The sequence below is a fragment of the Symphalangus syndactylus genome, chromosome 11 (genome assembly GCF_028878055.3).
Source record: "Symphalangus syndactylus isolate Jambi chromosome 11, NHGRI_mSymSyn1-v2.1_pri, whole genome shotgun sequence".
Classification (NCBI taxonomy): Eukaryota; Metazoa; Chordata; class Mammalia; order Primates; family Hylobatidae; genus Symphalangus; species Symphalangus syndactylus.
In genome coordinates, this window is record NC_072433.2 from 90156493 (window position 1) to 90179282 (window position 22790).

Sequence of the window (22790 nt, forward strand, 5' to 3'; positions counted from 1 at the left end):
GAGGGACATATATCTATATACTTCATACATCATTACAGACTTAAACAGAACTTGAGTAAGTTAACAAAAGGGAACAGACCAGTCACTAATTCATACCCCTGGGGAAAAAAATATATTGGATGCATACTTTTTTTCCCCAAAAGTTGATTTCTACTTACACACATATTTTGTAAAGTATTTCAAAAATGTGGGAGAATTATATTGAAAAGACTGTGTATTAGTCAGGGTTCTCTAGAGGGACAGAACTAATAGGATAGATATAGCTACAAATGGGAGATTATTAAGTAGTATTAAGTCACACGATCAATCACAAGGTCCCACAACAGGCCATCTGCAAGCTGAGGAGCATGGAAGCCATTCGGAGTCCCAAAGCCGAAGAACTTGGAGTCTGATGTTTAAGAGCAGGAAGCATCCAGCACAGGAGAAAGATGCAGGCTGGGAGGCTAAGCCAGTCTATCTAGCCTTTTCACATTTTTTTTTTTTTTTTTTTTCTGTCTGCCTTATATTCTAGCTGCACTGGCAGCTGTTAAGATGGTGCCCACCCAGATTAAGGGTGAGTCTGCCTTTCCCAGAACACTGACTCAAATGTTTATCTCCTTTGGCAGCACCCTCACAGATACACCCAGGATCAATACTTTGCATGCTTCAATCCAGTTAAGTTGACACTCAGTATTAACCATTACAGAATAGTAGGAAACACAGCCCAATAGGTCTGCAGAGCTACAAGCATTAGTTCTGCCATTGTGTCATGGACTTATTAACTGATTCTTTAAATTTTATTCGTATGTATTCCAGACTTTTTCCAATGAATACTCTAAAACTAAAAAGCTAAAAAAAATTAATTTTCAGCTTTACCTCTACAACAGTATTGTTTTCACTTTGTTAGAACACTTTAACTGGAAGTACAATACAGTTTTAAAATAATGCCATAAAATGTGTGTATACACACTCATATTCATGTATATAAATATAAGTACATACCTATATATTGCATTGACATACTGAACCTGGCATTTCCTATCATTGCCATTCTGAAGTGGATAGTGAGACATTTATTACATTATTACGTGTTTTTATTATCTTTTTTATTGGTGTGTTTATCACACTAAAACAGAAAATGTCAATTTATTTGGCTATCTTCCTCCTAGACTAAAAGCTCCTTAAGGAAAAGAGCCATGTTTACTTTGACTTTATATAACCAGCACCTAATACTATGCCTTCTATAAGTAAATAGTGTTTGTTGGATAAATATATTCATTTCAACAAATAATGAAGAATTCATTCTTTTAGATTTACATGTTAGAGTCAGTAGGGAGTTTGGTCCACAGGAGTGTTTAGGGAAACTATGGTTTATTGAGTGTTTAATATACGCCAAGCACTTACGCTATCTCACTTAGTCTTTACAGGGATACAGGGTGTTACTATACTCCCTTTTTTATAGACTAATAGCAACTAGCGTAAGTCACTAGTTAAGCACTGACAGATTAAAACAGATGTACCTGACTCCAGAACATTCCTCTTCCATTATCGAAATATTTGAGCTGTTTTTAGATGGAAAGAATAAAAAAATTAAAAGAAACCAAGAGATATTTGCCATTTGAAGGAAACAGAACTGAGATCAACTTATCCACCAACATCAAGTTTTACAGCAAGTGGAAACTTTGTTTTTTTTTTTTTCAATAAACATTTTTACATGTTAAACAGAACAGAGGAATAGAACAAAAGGCATTGATTTATAAAGTAAATTATTTCTGCTCTTATTTTTAAATTACAAATTATTTTAAATGTAACACTGTATTTTAAAGATGGTTAAAGTGAAGGCTGACTGGACAAATTGATTTTAATATCTACTGGGGAGTCACCAGTTATACTGGAATTAGATCTTTAGGAATAGAACTTTTGGAGTTATGCTTTTAATTCTACCTAGCATATTGTTTGACTTTTAAGAATATTTGATCAAGTAATTTATTGTACTACCAGTAATCAAATGAAGCATTTGTTATGTAGTTTCATCTTGGTATATAATTAATTTTCATATGACCAGGAAGCAAGAACTATGGTAAGGAATATTTTGAGATGATACTGCTCTTATATGATAGTTCTTATTTATTTATTTATTTATTTGAGCCAGAGTCTTTCTCTGTTATTCAAGCTGGAGTGTAGAGGCACAGTCATAGCTCCCTGCAGCCTCAAACTACTTGGCTCAAGCGATCCTCCCACCTTAGCCTCCCTAGTAGCTGGGATTACAGGTGTGAGCCAGTGAGTCCATGATACTCATGGACGCCTGGTTATGTAGAAGAGTTTGAATGTCAATGAATCACTTAAAATTGCTTGCAGAATTTAGTGCACATGTACTTTTTTTTGTCTGGGGAGGAGATCCATAGATTTTATTAGATTTGTTAAAGAGTTTTTGACTTCCACACGTTTAAGAGCTGCTGTTAAATGAGATCTTGTTCTGACTTTAATCTTTTTTTGTTCATTTATGTATGAGACCAGAATATAGAATTGTTATGTTCCCTAAAAAAACTGTTTACAGACAACTTTTACAAATTGACTTAATGTAATTTCAGATTAATATTTGTCAGTGGTTTTTAAAGCTGCATTCCATTTGTCTGTTCTTTCCATTCCATTCAGATATTTTGTAACTATGTGCTAAGAGATTTAGCTTTAATATAATTTTGTTATAATTTGAGTAATTTTGTCTTAATTAGTTTAGATATTTTGGGATGAGGAATTTAATGTGTAGTCTTTTTGTTAATATGTTTGTCAAATTGCTAAGATGTATATTACTGAAGATCAGTTTTAGTTTCTTAATTTTTTTGCGTTTATTATAAGTAATTTTCTTATGGGAGGAAATGTATTTTCATTTTTACAATATACATCAAGTTATTGGGCTGATTTTATAAGTGTCATTAAAAATTATTTTTTACATGAATGTTTTTGGAGTGCACTCTCCGAAATTAGTTTTTTCATTGCATTTTAGGTAAGAAGATTGTTGTATCAACTCAAGAAAGCAGTAACCTCACTGTCTTTGTATTTTGAATTGCAACAACAACTTTGATATCAACAATGAAGCAATGATATCTAAGGACAAAAGAGTATTTGCCAACAGTCATCATAATATCAAGTGATTGTATAAGCAGAAACAAGCTGTCACAGACCTGTGTGTCAGCTAATATATGGAGAATGCTTTCTTCTGATGCTATTTACTTAGAGGCAGTTTTAATATAAATTATTTCAATTATATCTACATCAAATAAAATAAAAATGAGTGAGGCCCCCAGATTCTTTGTTGGACCAGAAGATACAGAAATAAATCCTGGAAATTATCGACATTTTTTCCACCATGCAGATGAAGACGATGAGGAGGAAGATGATTCTGTAAGTTGTTTTTTCTTTGGTGAGAGAAGACCAATACAGTATAGGCTTTTTACTAATCACTGTTAATGTGAATTAATCTTAAGTCTTTTATTGTTGGAAAATTTTTGAACTGAAAAAGTGTATTTTGTTTCATGACTGATGTTGTTGAATCTATGATGAATCAATAAATACAGTTATGGGTCAAACCTTTATGTTGTTTAATGATGCCTATTTTCGTTTCTTTCAGTGATATGCATAGTGTAACTCAGTGTTAGGTAACAAAAGTGGCAAAGAGAAACAGTAATCTGGGCCATAAATCCAAAAGCTTTCTTGTATATAGAAATTTTATTTTTAAATTACAAATTATTTTAAATGTAACACTGTATTTTAAAGATAACACATAATTGAAGATAAGTGGAAGGAAATAATTTTAAAGGTACAAAAGAAGAAGGATTACTTAAATAGATTCATTAAGCTTATGTTACCAATGTGAGTTCTGGTTGAACTGAAGATACTCATATTTATTAACTTCAGAAGTCTGAAAAACTGAGTGGCTAGAAGGGTAGGCTACCTAAAGTATCTATGTGTTTGTGTGTGTCTAAAACTTGTTCTCTTTCTGATATCATGTTCTATCCATACTGGATCTTAGCAATGATACACATTTATTATGCTCATTTTGCTATAGTTACATTAGACCAATGTTTTTCTTACTCATCGTTTAATTTTTAAAGTAGAGATTGCTTTACTGTGAATACTGACTTAAAATACAGACCTACATACAGTATGTGTTTGTTTTTCATATATTTCTAATTGGAAAGATAATTTAGTTTTAAGAGAAAAACCTGTTCTATTTTGTAAAAATAGTAAAAACAAACCAAAAATATTGATTAGATGACTCTTTAAGCCCTTTTTTTATAGTAACAATATCTTTCACAGTGGAGTTACACATATCTGAAATGCAAACTCTACTGTTAACTCATTTAAAACCTTCAATGCAGAGCACCTTTGCTACCTCCTGCCCCTGAAAAACTAGATTTTCAGGCAGGCTTCTCTTACCAGCTCAAACTTTTCTTCATCTGAAGTTTTATCTAGAAGTCCTATAAGTAAAACATGAAAGCAGAGCGTCTCTGGCTCACTTAAACTAGAAAGCATTATTGACTCAGCCTCTACTACCTTTGTCCCCTTTTTCTAGAGTTCTTCTGAACATGGTGTGAACACCACTAGCAGATCAAAGCCAGGCTTCTTACATGTAAAAGCTTTTATGTCTCATCTATGTCTACATCCATACCTCTCTCCCATTCTTTTTACCCGCTATGTTTTTAGTAACATCAAAATTTTTATTTCCACATATATATTGTCATACCATGCGTCTTTGCTATTGTGTGTACTCTTTTACCTTTCTGAAATGACCTTATTTTGGGATACCTTGTGAATTATTTTTCATTCTTCCAAACCCTCCTCAGATTTCACATCATTCACTCTTTCCACTCTCCTTGCTCTTTTTCCCATCGCAGATTGGAATACTTCTTCCTCATTACTGTGTCTTTACGTTGCTGTATATACAGTTGTCCCTCAATATCCATGGGGGATTGGTTCTAGGACTCCCTGTGGATACCAAAATCTGCAGATGCTGAAGTTCTTTTTATAAAATTGTGTGATATTTACGTGTAAGCTGCATCTACCCATATGTTTTAAATCATCTCTAAATTACTTATATCTAATACAGTATAAATGCTGTGTAAATAGTTGTTATACTGTATTGTTTTGGGAATAATGATAAGAAATATAGTCTGTATATGTTCAGTACAGATGCTTTTTTTCCCCCCAAATATCTTCAATACATGATTAATTGAATCCATGGATGTGAAATCCATGGATATGGAGGGCCAGCTGTACTTCCATTCCATGTATCACAATTTATTTTATTATTACTATGTTCCCTGTTAGACTCAAAGTACTTTGAGGACAGGTACTTCTGTATATCTAATCTTCAGCGCATAGTATAATGCACTATTATCACTTTACAGAAGCTTGATTTAGTTCATTTGATCTATAGCTTTATATTTATAAAATTATTTATTCCAGATCATTCTCCTGTTTTTAAGATTTCTCTCCTGTTTTTAAGACTTCAAAGATGTGACTATAGTTTCTTTAGACATTCAACCTAACAAAATACCTCAGATCTGTTTAAAAAAATATCTTCATGATTTTAAGGTTTTACCTAACAGAGAAACTCTGTAATTGTGTCTTAAGAATGTAAGTTTATTTATACATTTTAAACTTGAATGGTTCCCATTCATCTTAGCCAGTGAGCAGATATTCATTAGATTTATAATAAATAAGACAATATATTAGCATTTTAAAAAATTGTAAAGCAGTGTGAAATGTTAGGTTAGAGTACATTTGTTGTCTGAGGAAATCTACTTTAGGAACATTATAATGAACTGTATCAAAACTTTTGATCAGGAAAGCATTGAATAAGGGCATATAAAAGTGGATGTTCAGAGGGATAAATACAGAAGATTCCAGGAGGGTTAGCATTTATAATCTATTTGATTTACCAATCAACTCTAGTACAATTTGAACTCTACATTTCATGAGTTTGAGGAGACAATACAGAAATACTGTTCTAGGCATTAAAAAAGAACAATTTAGGCTGGGCGTGGTGGCTCACGCCTGTAATCCCAGCACTTTGGGAGGCCGAAGCAGGCAGATCGTGAGGTCAGGAGATCGAGACCATCCTGGCTAACACGATGAAACCCCATCTCTACTAAAAATACAAAAAAAAATTAGCCGGGTGTGGTGGTGCGTGCCTGTAGTCCCAGCTACTTGGGAGGCTGAGGCAGGAGAATTGCTTGAACCCGGGAGGCGGAGGTTGCAGTGCGCCGAGATCGCGCCACTGCATTCCAGCCTGGGCGACAGAGCGAGACTTTGTCTCAAAAAAAAAATTAATTAATTAATTCTGATGTTATCCAATTTTATTTTTAGTTATATTAAGAAAAAGCCCAGTAAAGCACTTTCAAGCCTAGATTATAATGTTGTATGAAATATATAAAGTATCATGGAAGAAAGAAGAATAGAAATGAGAACCTCAGCACAGCTTTTGTATATTTGATAAAACTCTCAAGTACTTGAATGCAAAGATCACCAAATGAATCGAGTAATTTTATAAATCTAGGAGCTACTCATAAATTAGTTTCTATATCCTGCTTTTTAAGTTTAGGCTGAATTGTGGCCTTTGAACTGTTATTAGGATGCCAGAGATCAGTAACACCAATAAATAGGAGTATTGACTATGAAGACAGGAGGGGCAAAGAGACTTGGCACCTCTGTTAGCAGTGTGGCTTTCTTTAAAATTTTCTTCCAAGTTGTCATCGGTGACCAACTAATATTCAAGTGCAAACTACAATAATAGTTTAATACTGTATAGCTTTCTAGTCAGGACTATGTCTTACTTTAGGCAAGAGAATTCTTTCTTTCTACATAGAGTAGATGGGTTTTGACTGTTATTATACTTTACTGGTGTGAGGAGGATAAATAAATGCTAGAGGTAGTTAAAGAGAGGGTACTTTCTTAGTTTTAAATTTCATTCAAAATAGCAACCATATTTATTCTGAAGGTGTTTTTGTTTTTAAATTTTTTCCAGACCTTTGTAGAAAACTGTTTTTTAAGTGTTTATTATAACAATGATATAATTTTTAAGAATTCCTTTGTTTGTTAATGTGTCACTTTTATTTATTAATCACATGCCTTACTTACTTTTGGAAAACAAATGAAGATAGCTGTACTTTGGAGTTGATGTAAAGTTAACCCGATTTTTTGTTTCATTTTTGTTTTAGCCACCAGAAAGGCAGATTGTGGTTGGAATATGCTCCATGGCAAAGAAATCCAAATCCAAACCAATGAAGGAAATTCTTGAACGGATCTCCTTATTTAAATATATCACAGTAGTAGTATTTGAAGAGGAGGTTATTTTGAATGAACCAGTGGAAAACTGGCCTTTATGTGATTGTCTTATTTCTTTCCATTCTAAAGGTATTAAGGGGAGTGGGGGAGAAACTCCTTTATCCTTTCTGTTTATAAAACTAATACATATTAATTGTAGGCTATGAGATAAAACAAAAATAAACATTAACCCACTTTCATGGACAGGTGATATTAACATTTTGATATATTTCTTTCCAGTGTTTGTCTTCTATGTGTATTTTCATTTAATTTAGTGTCATAGTGTATGTGTAATTTTATATTTAACCTTTTTCACTATTATATCAAGAAGTTTTTTTCCCCCACCATATCATTCTTAGATAATGTGGTTTTTAATGGTGGCATAGTATATCATTGTGTGGATGTACCATAACATATTTAAATTTATCTAATATCCTAACATTTGGAAAGTTTCCAGTTTTCACTACTAAAAATAAGGTTGTGTGATCTCTTTCACTGCATATTTTTGTTTGCATCTCTAAGTTTCTTAGGACAAGTTCTTGAATTATTGAATACTTTAAGCCCCTTTCTATGCTGTATAGAACAAGATCTATCATTTTTCATATACATATTCATACTTTGTTTTTAAGAACTTAATAATTTGAGATTTTTAGACATTCCTTGCTATGTCTTATTAATCAAACTGAAATATCACTTCAGCTTAAGTATTATGTCATTGTAAAGTCCACTAATCAAAATTATTGCTGAGGGTACATCTTAAAATTCATAGCCTAAGAATTTGAGAATTAAGTGAATTTCCCACTAAGAACTATTAATTGAAAAGATGTGCTCTCGGTTGTAAATGTATTCATATTTAATCATCACTTGTTACCAAAATATGTTGTCTGAGCTATGTTAAAGTCTTACTTCAGCAGGAAGAAGATGGAGCATGGTTGTGCTACCATAGCCTAAATTGATGTTCATTATTTCATAGAGAAGTCAAGACATTGATCTTTAAAGACTCAGGCTGCTCATTTTAGAGAACCTTAAAATTTCTTCCTCCTTGAGAGTAAAGCATTCTTCCCTTACCCTCACATGGTTCTTCCTATTAATGCTATATTTGCCTGTAAAAACTAGGTGTTATAGCTAATGTCATATTCCACATACCATCTCTTGGTAGGGAAAAAGTTTCTCTGTAACAAAAACAAAAGCAGGAGACTGTGTAGATGTTTTCTATTTGCTGAATTCTGTAAGGAGGCTTCAAATCATAGACATCAAGACATCTTTACAAGTGATGAATTCTGAGAGTCTTTATAAAACTTGGAGGATTTGTAATTTGTGGCTAGGTGATTCTTGATATAAGGTATCTGTATTTAAATTTTAAAAACTAAGAGGAGTTTAGGAATAAATCTGGTTTAACTGGCCACAGCTTTTTGTTTTAATTTCAGCATGTTTTAATACTTTTTCTCAACTATTCTGGTAGTGCTATAAAATATAGTCTCTTCACAGGTATACTTAGTATTCCATACTTGAATACTAAAGTTATGTATGCTTGCTGATTTTTATCCTTTTCCATAGATATTTATTAAAATATTGCCTCTTAAGGAATAATAACAGGTAACATTTATTGAGCACTTACTATGCCAGGTACTGTGCTTAGTGCCTTATATCCACGCTATTATTAATTCCTCAAAACTCTACTAGGTAAGACTGGTATACTACTCTTTTATGCTGGTACCAGACAGAGGCTTAGAGACGTTAAATAAATTTGCCCAAGGTCACATAGCTAGTGAAAGATGGAACCAGGATTTGAACGCTGGTTTATCTCTTTAACTGTTACGGCATACAACTGATGATGTGTATTGATGGATAAAATTGGAGACTTTGTGTCAATTTTTTTTTTCTCCCTGGAGGACAGGGTCTTGCTGTGTCAACTAGGCTGGAGTGCAGTGGTATAGTCATAGCTCCCTGTAACCTCAAATTCTTGGGCTCAAGTGATCCTCCCACCTCATCCTCCTGAAAGATAGAACTACAGGTTACGCCACTACCCTCAGCTGATTCTTTTGAATTTTTTGTAGAGATGGGATCTTGCTATGTTGCCCAGGCTGGTGTTGAATTCCTGGCCTCAAGCACTCCTCCCAACTCGGCCTCCCAAAGTACTGGGACAGGCAAGAGCCACTGCACCTGGCATTAGTGCCAATATAGAGAATAAAATATAATAATTAAAATATTTTGGATTTCAGGGGAGGGGACCTGTTCTTAATTATTTCTACTATTTGATTTGTTTTCATTGTAATTAGTACTTTTACCAGTCTAGAAGTTTTAGGGAGTTAATTTCTAATATTTTAATGTTGTCCTAGCAATAGCACGATTCTGCTCATATATTTTGAGCATATATGTCATATATGAATTAATTTTTGCTTCTGTAGCTTTTTTTTTTTGAGACAGAGTCTTGCTCTGTTGCCCAGGCTGGAGTACAATGGCGCGATCTCCACTCACTGCAACCTCCACCTCCTGGGTTCGAGTGATTCTCCTGTTTCCGCCTCCCAAGTACCTGGGATTACAGGTGTGCACCAGCACACCTGGCTAATTTTTTGTAATTTTACTAGAGATAGGGTTTCACCATGTTGGCCAGGCTGGTCTCGAACTCCTAACCTCAGGTGATCCACCTGCCTCGGCCTCCCAAAGTGCTGGGATTACAGGCGTGTGCCCCCACGCCTGGCCCACTGTTTTTAAAGGCACATAAGGTCTTTGACTATCAGCTAATTTATGTGTGTAGGCATCAAAATATCTAAGTGAAAAGAAGAGATGTTGAATACATTTTTTAAAAATCACCAGGTGATTCTGATACACCCATGTTATTTACATATAGATTTCTCTTTGTGTATGAGGTGAATCTTACCTTATTTCAGGTGACTGACTAGTCAGACCTTCACTCACATGTCAGTGCTCCAAATTTGGTTATATAACCACTGGTTTGTTGTGCCTTAATCAAATTAGGAAAAAATAAGATTTAATATATAAGTTAAATCAAAGTTTATGTATATATTCCATACCTTTTATAGAAGAGTGTTACGTGTTAATGAAATTAATCTTTTATGGGAGGTGACATCAATTCAAGTTAATAAAGTATAGATGCTTATCTTGAGATTATACAGAATATATTAATAATATGTGTTCTTAGGATTTCCACTGGACAAAGCGGTTGCCTATGCAAAACTCAGGAATCCATTTGTAATCAATGACTTGCATATGCAGTATCTCATACAAGATAGGTGAGTGGTGAAGTTGGCTGAATTAAGGGAAGCAAAAATAACATTAATTTAGTACCTACTGTACACTAACATGGCATCAGGTGTTTTTGCATTGTTAATTCATTGTACTTTCAAAATAATACTCAGAAATAGTTATTTATTACCTAATTTTACAGATGAGGAATCTTGATAATTAGGAAGATTGATTAATCTACCCAAAGTCACAAGTAGTTCCCCACTTAGTAGGACAAAGATTTAACCGAGATTGTTTAATTTCCAGGGCCTACCAAACCATTCAAAGTTATGAGCACTTTTTCTGTCATGAGACTGATGATGAAATTAGGACTTTACTTATTATAACTAGATTTTTTTATTTGATTATTTTTTTTTTGAGACGGAGTCTGGCTCTGTCGCCCAGGCTGGAGTGCAGTGGCATGATCTCGGCTCACTGCAAGCTCCGCCTCCCTGCAAGCTCCGCCTCCCTGCAAGCTCCGCCTCCCAGGTTCCCGCCATTCTCCTGCCTCAGCCTCCCGAGTAGCTGGGACTACAGGCGCTCGCCACCATGCCCAGCTAATTTTTTGTATTTTTAGTAGAGATGGGGTTTCACCGTGTTAGCCAGGATGGTCTCTATCTCCTGACCTCGTGATCCGCCCGCCTTGGCCTCTCAAAGTGCTGGGATTACAGGCGTGAGCCACCGCGCCCAGCCTATAACTAGATTTTTTAAATGGTAAAGTATACCTATTTTGAAAAATATTATACTGTATATCTTAGCATTCATTTAACAGGTAAAAAGCGTGGATTTCTAATAAATTATAAAATATGAGTATATTTATGTATTTCATTCAATCGATGTTTCACTCCTATAGCTATTCTCATAATCTCACCAGCATTCTGTTTTCTTGTGTTACCATTACAATATGAGATTTTATATATATGAAAAATGCTTTGTAAATATGAGACCCTATGGTTTTTTCACTCTGCTATTTTTTTCTATTCTTCCGGAGAGTAACATTATTAATATCTAAAATTTAAAACATTTTCTCTACATTTACATATTAATTCATATATATATATTTTTATATATATCTCTCTATATATATGCAGCTATAGCTATGGAAACGTATGTTCGTTTTAAATGGTTTGAAAAGTAAAAGCGTGCCGAAAGCCGTTTAATCTTGTCACTGTATCTATCATATTTTTTCCTATAGAAAGCAATACCTACATACAATCACATTTTACCAAATTAGAATCACTTTTCTCTAGTATACTGTGAACATTTCTCCATGTCATTAAATACTATCTGAGCATAAGGTTTTTAATGCTTAGATAATGTTCTATCATTGTGATAATATCAGCTTTATTCAGCTATTTTTAAAATACATTTATGTTCTCAGTTTTAATAATTAGTTTCTCAATAAGCTAGAAAAGAATTGTGCATAAATTTTTGTTCTTATTGCTGAATATTTCCTCAGAATACCTTTTTTGAATATTTGAAGTGACATTTGTTTATTTAAAAAATAAAAAGCGTTGAGATATATACCCCTTTTAGTTGTAGAACAATAATAATGTCTTTTAAGAAAACTACAATAATATATTCATTGTGAAATGGAGCAATAAAACAATAAGGATGTTTCCCTTTTTCTTCAGGAGAGAAGTATATAGTATTCTTCAAGCTGAAGGTATTTTACTTCCTCGTTATGCAATTTTGAACCGTGACCCAAATAATCCCAAAGGTAAGAGTAAGAGATTTTATGTAAGCTTCCTTTGTCACTTGACATACTTTTGGGCCACATTCTTACAATAATTAACTGGAAGGAATTTAAAGAATTCATAGTATTCTATTCCATTTTAAAAAATAATCTAAGCAGACAAACATTCAATTAAAAGGTGACACTGAGATAAAAGGCTACCTAATAATTTAGGAATTATTTATCCTTCTCTTCTTGGGCCTACCTTTGACATATCTCTAAGAATCATGAGTTAGAATTTTGAAATTACATACAAGTAAATTTGTATTGATTAATGGTGAACAAGTGATTTATCTATGACTATTGAATTAAGCATTAGAAACTTCATGCTACAATGCCAAAAACTAAATACTGGCCAAGAATTTGGAAATACAGTTGGCCCTGGAACAGCATGGGTTTGAACTGTGCCAGTCTGCTTATTCATGGAATAAACATGAATTGAAAATACAGGATTCGTGGGTCCCACATATACTGATAGCCGACTTTTCATTTACATGGATTCTGCAGAGCCAACTGTGGGACTTGAGTATGTGAAGATTTTGGTATACGAGGGGGTTCCTGGAACCAGTCACCGCGTATAACAAGGGCAACAGTATTTCTAAGTATTTATTAGTATTTTAAGGCACTGTTTGCTCCTTTTTTTCTGGTTATGTAAAACATAGCATGGAAGCTATACCTAACTTAGTCTCAAGGCAAGATACATGTTTGTCTTAAGAGTTAACATTCTGTTCACACTTAGTATTGTGGGGAATTTTGATGAATTTATCATACTTTAAATCATCTTTTATTAAAAACTAGAGGGGGAGGCAGAACAAGATGGCCAAATATACCCTCCAGTGATTGTCCCACTCCCCACAGGAACACTAAATTGTAAACTAGCCATGCAAGAATGCACCTTCATAAGAACCAAAAAATTAGGCCACCAAGGTGGTGCGTCTGAGTCAGCAAGTTTGTAGCATTCCTGGACTTAGGGCGCCCCCTAGTGCTAATACAGCTGCAGTGACTTCAGGCTTAGATCATAACACTTAGTCTTTTTTGAATATGTGGAAAGCTTTCGCAAGAAGGATGGACACAAACTAGCCCAAACGGTGAAGACTGAAATAAATACCTAACTTGTAAATACCCAGACATCAGTGAATGTCTACAAGCATCAAGAACATCCAGAAAAATGTGACCTCACCAAACAAACTAAATAAGCTACCAGTTACCAATCCTGGAGTGATGGAGATATGTCACCTTTCAGACAGAGAATTCAAAATAGCTGCCTTGAGGAAGCTCAAGAACTTCAGTGTAACAAGGAGAAGGAATCAGAATTGTATCATGAGAAATTAACAAAGAGATTGAAATAATTCAAAACAAGCCAAAATTCTGGAACTGAAAAATTCAGTTGACAAACTGAAATATACATCAAAGCCTCTCAACAGCAAAGTGGACCAAGTAGAAGAATTAGTGAGCTTGAAGACCGGCTATGTGAAAATACCTAGCCAGAGAAGAAAGAGAGGAAAAGAATGAAACACACCTACAGGACTAAAGAGACCTGACAGAGGAGTTTGAACAAACTTCCCAGGTAGCACTTTTCATTTTTTTAGCCCACTCCTTTCTTCATTTTTCTTTAAGAACTTTGGGACCTACATAGTTAATAAGGGGAAGGGAAAATGTCAAAAAAAAAAAATCTTAAAAATAGCCTCAAAGGGACAAATCCAATAATTAGTGCTCTTAAAGAGAACATAGATCATGGTAGAAAGTTTATTGAAATAAACAATAACAGAAATTTCCAAACCTAAAGAAAATATGAATATCCATAGGTCATAGAAGAATATGAAGATTTAACCCAAATAAGACTATCTCAAGGCATATATTAATTAAACTCCCAAAGGTCAAGGATAAACAAAGATCTTTAAAGCACCCAGAGAATAGATGTATATAACGTATAAAGAAGCTCTGATACAACTGGCAGCTGACATCTAAGCAGAAAGCTTATGGCTAGGAGAGAGTGTGATAGCATTCAAAGTGTTGAAGGAAAAACAAAACTTCCAACTTAGAATATTCTATTCAGCAAAATTATCCTTCAAACATGAAGACATAATAGACTTTACTAAACAAAAGCTGAGGGAATTCATGAATTACCAGTATCCTGGAATTTTCTATCCTTCTAGGATAGGATAGGAAAAAGATCTTACAGATCTTTTACAGGAAATGCTAAAAGGAGTTCATCAATCTGATAGAAAAAGACGTTAAAAATAAGAAATCATCTGGGCTGGGCGTGGTGGCTCAAGCCTGTAATCCCAACACTTTGGGAGGCCGAGGTGGGTAGATCACGAGGTCAGAAGATCGAGACCATCCTGGCTAACATGGTGAAACCCCATCTCTACTAAAAATACAAAAAAAATTAGCCATGTGTGGTGGCAAGCACCTGTAGTTGCAGCTACTCGGGAGGCTGAGGCAGGAGAATGGCATGAACCCAGGAGGCGGAGCTTGCATTTAGCCGAGATGGCACCACTGCACTCCAGCCTGGGCGACTGAGCAAGACTCCGTCTCAAAAAAAAAAAAAAAAAAAAAAATTCAAGAAATCATCTGAATGTGTAAAACTCACTGGTAATAGTAAGTACACAGATAAATACATAATACTCTAACACTGTCATTGTGGTGTACAAACCTTTTATATATTTCATAGGAAGACTAAAAGGCAAACCTGTCAGAAATAATAACTACAACAACTTTTTACGAGTATAGAAACATAAAAATAGAGACAACAGAAAGTCAAAACATGGATGAGGAGAAATGGAGTTAAAATGTAGAGTTTTTAAAATTTTCTCTTTCTTTTATTTTCTTTGTAATCAGAGTTAAGTTGCCATCAATTTAAAATAATTGTAATAAAATGTTATTTGTAAGCCTTATGGTAATCACAAAACAAAAACCTATAACAGATACACAAAAAATAAAAATAAATTAAAACATACTACCAGAGAAAATTACATAAATATACGTATTTGAGACAGGGTCTTGCTCTTCACCCATGTTGGAGTGAAGTGGCATGATAACTTTTCACTGTAGCCTCCACTCCCAAGTGATTCTCACACTTCAGCTTCCTGAGTAGCTGGGACTACAAGCACAAGCCACCAGGCCCAAGTAATTATTGTTTGTAGAGAGAGGGTCTCACTGTGTAGCCCAGGCTGGTTTCAAAACTCCTTGGCTCCTTTGATCCTCCTGTCTCAGACTCCCGAAGTGCTGGGGACCATCATGCCCAGGCAGAAAATCACTTTCCCACAAAGGAAGACAGGACAGGAAGGAAGGAAGAGAGGACAAAAAAATAAAAACCTCAGAAAACAAATACCAAAATGGCAGAATCAAGTCTTTACCTATCAATAATAACGTGAATGCAAATGGTCTAAATTCTTGCATCAAAACACATAGAGTTGTTAAATGGATTAAAAAATAAGACCCAACTCCTATACTGTCTACATGTGATCATTTCAATTGATGGAGAAAAAGGATTTGATAAAATTAAACATCGCTTCATGATAAAATCTCTCAAAAAACTGGGTATGGAATGAACTTACCTCTATATGATAAAAACCCTATATGACAAACCCACAGCTAATATCATACTGAACAGGGAAAAGGTGAAAATATTTCCTCCAAGACTTGGAACAAGACAAGGATGTCTACTTTCATCTCTTTTATTCAACATAATACTGGAAATTATAGCCAGAGAAATTAGGGACGAGAAGGAAATAAAGGGCATCCAAATTGAAAAGAAAAGGGTTGAATTATTCTTGTTTATAGATGATATGATCTTATAGTTAGAAAATCCTGGAGTCTTTGCCACAAAACTATTAGAACAAGTTCAGTAAAGTTGCAGGATACAATATCAACTTACAAAAATCCATAGCATTTCTATATGCGAACAGTAAACAATCTGAAAAAGAAACCAAAAAAAAAGATAATCCCATTTACAATAGCTACAAATAAATTAAATACCTCGGAATTTCACTTAAAGAAGTGAAAGATCTCTTCTACAATGAAAACTATAAAATGCTGATGAAAAACATCGAAGAGAACACACAAAAAATGGAAAAATATTCCATTTTCATAGACTGAAAGAATCAGTATTGTTAAAATTGCCATACTACCCAAAGCTGTCTACAGATTCAATGCAGTCAGAATAGCAAAGACATTCTTCACAGAAATAGAAAAAAAATACTAAAATTTATGTGGAACCACAAAAAACTCAGAATAGCCATAGCCAGCCTGAGCAAAAACAACAAAACTGGAGGAATCACATTATTTGACTTTAAGTTATACTGCTAAGCTATAGTAACCAAAACAGGATGGTACTGGCATCAAAATATAGACCAATGGAACAGAATGCAGAATCCAGAAGAAAACACACACATTTGCAGGTAACTCATTTTCGACAAAGTTGACCAGAATGTCCACTGGGGAAAGGACAGTCTCTTCAGTAAGTAGTGTTGGGAAAACTTGATATCTATATGCAGAATCAAATTAGGCCCCTATCTCTCTCCATATACATAATCAAAATGGATTAAATACTTAAATCTAAGACCTGAAGCTATGCAACTACTAGAAGAAAACATTGTAGAAACACTCCAGGTTATTGGTCTGGGCAAAGATTTCTTGAGTAAGACCTCAGAAACCCAGGCAACCAAAGCAAAAATATACTAATGGGATCATATCAACCTAAAAGGCTTCTGCACAGCAAAGGAAACAATACAGTGAAGAGACAGTCCACAGAATGGGAGAAGATATTTGTAAACTACCCATTTGACAAGGGACTAATAACCAGAATATATAAGAAGCTCAAACAGCTCTATAGGAAAAGAACAATCTAATTAAAATATGGGCAAAAGATTCGAACAGATTTTTCTCAAAGGAAGACATACAAATGGCCAATAGGTATATGAAAATATGCTCAACGTCACCAATCATCAGAGAAATGCAAATCAAATCTATAATGAAATATCAACTCATCCCAGTTAAAATGGCTTTTATCAAGAAGACAAGCAATAAGAAATGTTTGTGAGGATGTGGAGCAAGGGAATACTGTTGGTGGGAATGTAAATTAGTAAAGCCACTATTGAGAACAGAATGGAGTTCCTCAAAAACTAAAAATAGAGCTACCATATGATCTTGCAATCCCACTGCTGGGTATATGTCCAAAAAAGAGGAAATCAGTATATTGAAGAGATATTTGCACTCATGTTTATTGCAACACCACTCGGAATAGCCAGTATAGAAACAACCTAAGGGTCCATTAATGGATGGATAAAGAAAATGTGGTACCTATAGACAATGGTATATTATTCAGCCATAAAAAGAATGAAATCCTGTCATCTGCAACACATGGATGGAACTGGAGGTCTTATGTTAAGTGAAATAAGCCAGGCAAGAAAGAAATATTGCATGTTTTCACATGTGGGAGCTTAAAAAAAAAGATGAACTCTAAGAGCTTGAGCGTAGAATAATTGTTACTGGAGGGAAGGGTTGCAAGGATGATGGGGATGAAGTGAGGATGGTTAGTGAGTGTAACAATACAGTTAGATAGAATGAATAAGATCCAGTATTTGGTAGCACAATAGGGTGACTGTAGTTCACAATATTTTATTTTATATTTTGAAATAACTAAGAGTGAAATTAGAATGTTCCTAACACAAAGAAATGATAAATGTTTGAGGTGGTGAATACCCCAACTATTCCAGTATGATTATTACACATTGTATGCCTGTATCAGAATTTCACATGGACCACAAAAATATATACAACTATTATGTACCCATGATGATTAAAAATAACATTTAAAAAAGATATAAAGTAATCACCATCTGAAACAGGAAACTTTTCTTGTCTAGAGGTAAAAAACTTTCTAATTGAATTGCTGGCTTACTTTGCATATGAGTTACTTTCTAACTTAAGTAACTTCATGTTTTACAATATCTGTGATACGAATAATCTCACAGTTTTCAGAAGATGGTGGCATTCTTGAGTTCTCAGTCTTTCTTGATATAATAATTTCACGTCTAACTTTGAATTCTGTGGTGTGGTAGTGTGAAATGGTAAGTCTGTAAAATTTTGAAGAACTATAGCTTTTAATGCCGTATGTATCATAAATGTTGGCACATGTTATTTACATAAACATGGATAATTAAAATGAAATAAGTACATTATCCAAGTTTACTTTTCTTTTATGGTCTTTTAGTAAAAAAGTCCTCGATAATAATGTGGAGTCCTGATAATATAATAAGAATATGTGATATTTCTTGCAATCATGTTTGTTTTATAGAATGTAATCTGATTGAAGGGGAAGATCATGTAGAAGTAAATGGGGAAGTTTTTCAAAAGCCATTTGTAGAAAAGCCAGTCAGTGCAGAAGATCACAATGTTTACATTTATTACCCAACTTCTGCTGGTGGTGGAAGTCAAAGACTCTTTAGAAAGGTAACACCTTTGTAACTTTTGTATGAATACTCTTCTTTATACATTGTTGTGTGTTATTAAAAGCAATCAAGCATTTAATTATGGTTAAATATTGAACTCTCGAAAATGTATCATTTAGAGGTAAATTTATAAAACTGATATACTTTGTTAGAAAAGCATGGCATCATTTTAGTTATTTAATGTTGTTAAGCAGAATTTCTGCCTGCAGAATGCCAGGAAAGATACTTGACTTTTCTTTTCCCTCCCGTTTTGTATATGGGAAATAAGCACAAGGCCAAACATTATTGGCAGAAATACAAAGTAAGGTAGCCTTTTAACAACATAATTAACAATGTATCAGAATGTAAAATGCATATACATGTATAAAAATTGATGGAAATTCAAATTAAGAACACAGATACCATTTTAACATCCATTAAAGTAGCAGATATTAAGAAGCCTAACAAGTGTAAACAAGGATGTAGAACAGTGAAAATTTACACATTGCTGATGAGACCCTACATTGTTAAAATAGTTGATAAAGATTTTTCATTGTCTTCACAAGTTGAATATGAGCACATTCTATTAATCAGCAGTTCCACTTTTATTATATACCTTAGAAACACTCAACATGTTTGCTGTTGGGACACATAAGAATGTTGAAAGCATTATTGTTGTAATCACCAAAGCTTGGAAAACAACCTAAACATACATTGATAGGAGAATGGATAAATTCTGGTGTATTTACACAGTGGAAAATTCTAGAGTAGTAAAAATGAACAAGCTTGAGTTACATGCAGCAACCTGGATGAATCTTAGGAACATAATTTTTAATGTTCATTGTATTTCTATGCTCTTTAATATATAAGTTATGGAAACAATAGAGACTACTATAGTGCCAAGTATATAATAAGTTTTGTTAAATATTTGTGGATTAAAAAATGTATTTGAAAATGTCTAAGATGGAAATAGATGGTAAATAAACTATTTGTCATTTTATCATAAAAATGAGGGAAATAATTTGCTTTTTTATATCAATGGACATCTTTTGTTTTCAGATTGGCAGTAGAAGTAGTGTTTATTCTCCAGAAAGCAATGTACGAAAAACAGGCTCATATATATATGAAGAGTTTATGCCCACAGATGGTACTGATGTTAAGGTAGGATTGATTAAAATAGATTTTAGTTTTATATTTCAAGTTTACCAATGATACAAGAAAAAGTAGTTGATCTTTAGCTATATCTAACCTTTATTCTGGATCTCTTTCTTTTTGATTAGGGATTCCTCATGTTTTGTACCATCAACATCTTTAGCAGTCTGAAGCCTATGGACTCTTTTTTAAGAGTAGTGTTTTTAAATGCTTTAAACATGTAAGATTATGATGGAGACAAATTTTATTCAAATATAATAAAATATTTAAAAACCAACTTTGTGTTACACATAATATGTCTTTAAAGGGGCATTAAATAATAAGATACCAGGGATAAAGGTCTAATAACCACCACAGTTTCCAAGCAGTGATTAGTGTAAGTGGGGTTTTGAGATCTGTGACAACTGTGTTGTGATATAAAACATGTCTGTCATTTTAGTTGGTGACAAATAGGTCCTAATCGCTTTACCTTCAGCCATTCTCTCTCTAACCACAATGTTTTCTAAAGTATAGATCTCATTATGAATCCTTAAAAATTCTCTAGTAGATCCTTGTTGACCACAGGATAATAACCAGATTCATAATCCTGCCATACAAGATATTTCAGTCTGTCCTCTGTTTGTCTTATAAACCTCATTTCTTACAGTATAAACTACATCAGATAACTTGCCAATACCTGAATACATCATGCTGTTCATGCCTCTTTCTTATACTTTTCTTCTCTTATCTGCACTCAGATTCATGCCCTCATCCTTTTAAAGATGTTCTTTTGGGAGGTTTTTTTTTTTTTTTTTCCTGTAAGTTATATAGTTATTTGCATCTCTCATTTGTTAAACTAAAACAATTTGAGGAGAGTGATCACATTGTATACATCGTAGTATTCCCTCATAATACTCAATATAATAGTTTTCTATAGAAAATGAAACTTCACTTTACCAATTTTGCCATATAATGATTACTTACAACCTTTCCCAATGAACTGAAAATTTGGGCATGTAAAATAGAAAGATATGTCTACTAGCCTAGATTCTGAACTATTTTTTAGTTATTTTTTCGTTGGATTTGTTGTCTGCTGGTTACACACACACATACATATATATATTTATACATTTATTTAACATTTGTGAAAGGTTTATACAGTGGGTCCAGATTATGCCCATGCTGAAGCTCGAAAATCTCCAGCACTTGATGGCAAGGTGGAACGAGACAGTGAAGGAAAAGAAGTACGATACCCTGTTATTCTCAATGCACGAGAGAAATTAATTGCTTGGAAAGTCTGCCTTGCCTTTAAGGTAAGATGTTATACAAGCCTATAGATCCTTATAAAGGTAAATTCTAATTTTCTTTTTTTACTAAGACATTATTGGTGCTTATAATTGGAGGAGTAAACCGAGAAAGTAATTAATACATCTGAATGGTTCATGTACTTTTCAAGGGATTCTTGTGGTGCCAATATATTCTTTTGTATTATATTAAAGAAAACCTGGTCAGTTTATTCAGAAATTAAAATTAAAAATTAAAATTAAAATTCAGAAATGACTCAGCTAATCAGTGTTTTAGGGTTATTGTCTAGCGTACTTTTTGAAACTGGCTTTAAGTGTTACTTTCATAGAATTGGTAAGATGTTTTTGTTGAATGAAAACAGTTCTCAGTGGTCTATGTTCATGAAAACAATATAAAAACATTTCTTTTTTTTTTTTTTTTTTTGAGACGGAGTCTCGCTGTCACCCAGGCTGGAGTGCAGTGGCATGATCTCAGCTCACTGCAACCTCCGCGTCCTGGGTTCAAGCGATTCTCCTGCCTCAGCCTCCAGAGTAGCTGGGATTACAGGCACCCACCACCATGCCTGGCTAATTTTTGTATTTTTAGTAGAGAGGGGGTTTCGCCACGTTGGCCAGGCTCATCTCAAACTCCTGACCTCGTGATCCGCCCACCTCGGCTTCCCAAAGTGCTGGAATTACAGGTGTGAGCCACTGCACCCGTCCACAAACATTTCTTGAAAAAAACTTTTTTACTTCTGACATTTGACTAATTCTCTCAATCTATATTGTTAAGTTTTTTCCTAACTACTGTATAGTAAAGATTTAAATGGAAGTACTACAACCTTCCTTTAATGAAGGATAAAAATTTTACCTTTTTGAAATCTTAAAGACTAATATATATTACTGGTTATTAAATAATAAAGAATTACTTTGTGCCTTAATAATTTGCAGTGTCTTTCGTGGAAGGAATGTTAGCCTGTAAATAAGTTTTAATAGCTTTATAGAAATCCTTTTATTATGCCAGGATTCTGAAAGCTGTGACAAAAAAATCACATTATACTAATACCTGATGATTGAACATAAAATGTAGATCAGAAAGTTCTTAGAGCCTGAGCGGCAAATTCATGTCTTTTGGCCATTTTCTTCTCCCAGATAAAGTAAATTTATTATAGGTGTTCACAAATATGTGGTATTGGGGGTTTAAAAGATCACAGGATTTCGACCGGGCATGGTGGCTCACACCCATAATCCCAGCACTTTGGGGGTGCTGAGGTAGGTGGACCACTTGAGGCCAGGAACTCCAGACCAGCCTAGCTAACATAGCAAAACCCTGTCTCTACTAAAAATACAAAAATTAGCCTGGTGTGGTGGCACATGCCTGTAATCCCAGCTACTCCAGTGCCTGAGGCACAAGAATTCCTTGAACCTAGGAAGTGGAGGTTGCAGTGAGCCAAGATTGTGCCACTGCACTCCAGCCTGGGTGACAGAGCGACACTACCTCTCAAAACCAAACAAAACAGATCACAAGATTTCCTCTGGAATATGTCCTCAAAACTATTCTCCACGTCCATCTTCCTTCTTTTTTTTTTTTTTTTTTTGTGTGTGTAACATGATGTAATTTCTGCTAGTACCAAGTTTTTTTTTATCAGATCCTTT

At 34.1% G+C, this 22790-nt stretch overlaps 2 protein-coding genes across 27 annotated transcripts in view; one reads left to right on the forward strand and one right to left on the reverse strand.

The window, feature by feature from the left end:
- The window catches only part of GIN1 (gypsy retrotransposon integrase 1), a 163390-nt gene that overhangs the window by 40640 nt on the left and 99960 nt on the right, over window positions 1–22790 (reverse strand). For 2 of the 3 annotated variants that reach the window (XM_055297754.2, XM_063612872.1), the window contains exon 2: window positions 10187–10270. The exons of the other annotated variant lie outside the window; for it this stretch is intronic. The gene's annotated coding sequence lies outside the window, so the exon portion shown is untranslated. The remainder of the gene's footprint in view (window positions 1–10186; window positions 10271–22790) is intronic. 3 annotated transcript variants of the gene reach the window in all.
- PPIP5K2 (diphosphoinositol pentakisphosphate kinase 2) overlaps window positions 1–22790 on the forward strand; it is a 106796-nt gene that overhangs the window by 6155 nt on the left and 77851 nt on the right. For 13 of the 24 annotated variants that reach the window (XM_063612870.1, XM_063612863.1, XM_063612867.1 and 10 more), the window contains exons 2-6: window positions 10469–10559; window positions 12186–12271; window positions 18588–18742; window positions 19780–19881; window positions 21003–21164. In XM_063612870.1, coding sequence (XP_063468940.1) covers window positions 10469–10559; window positions 12186–12271; window positions 18588–18742; window positions 19780–19881; window positions 21003–21164 — 596 coding nt within the window. Of the gene's footprint in view, window positions 1–2983; window positions 3382–7199; window positions 7396–10468; window positions 10560–12185; window positions 12272–18587; window positions 18743–19779; window positions 19882–21002; window positions 21165–22790 lie in introns of all 24 variants that reach the window. The other 11 variants (XM_063612848.1, XM_063612853.1, XM_063612850.1 and 8 more) reach the window with 3 other exon arrangements.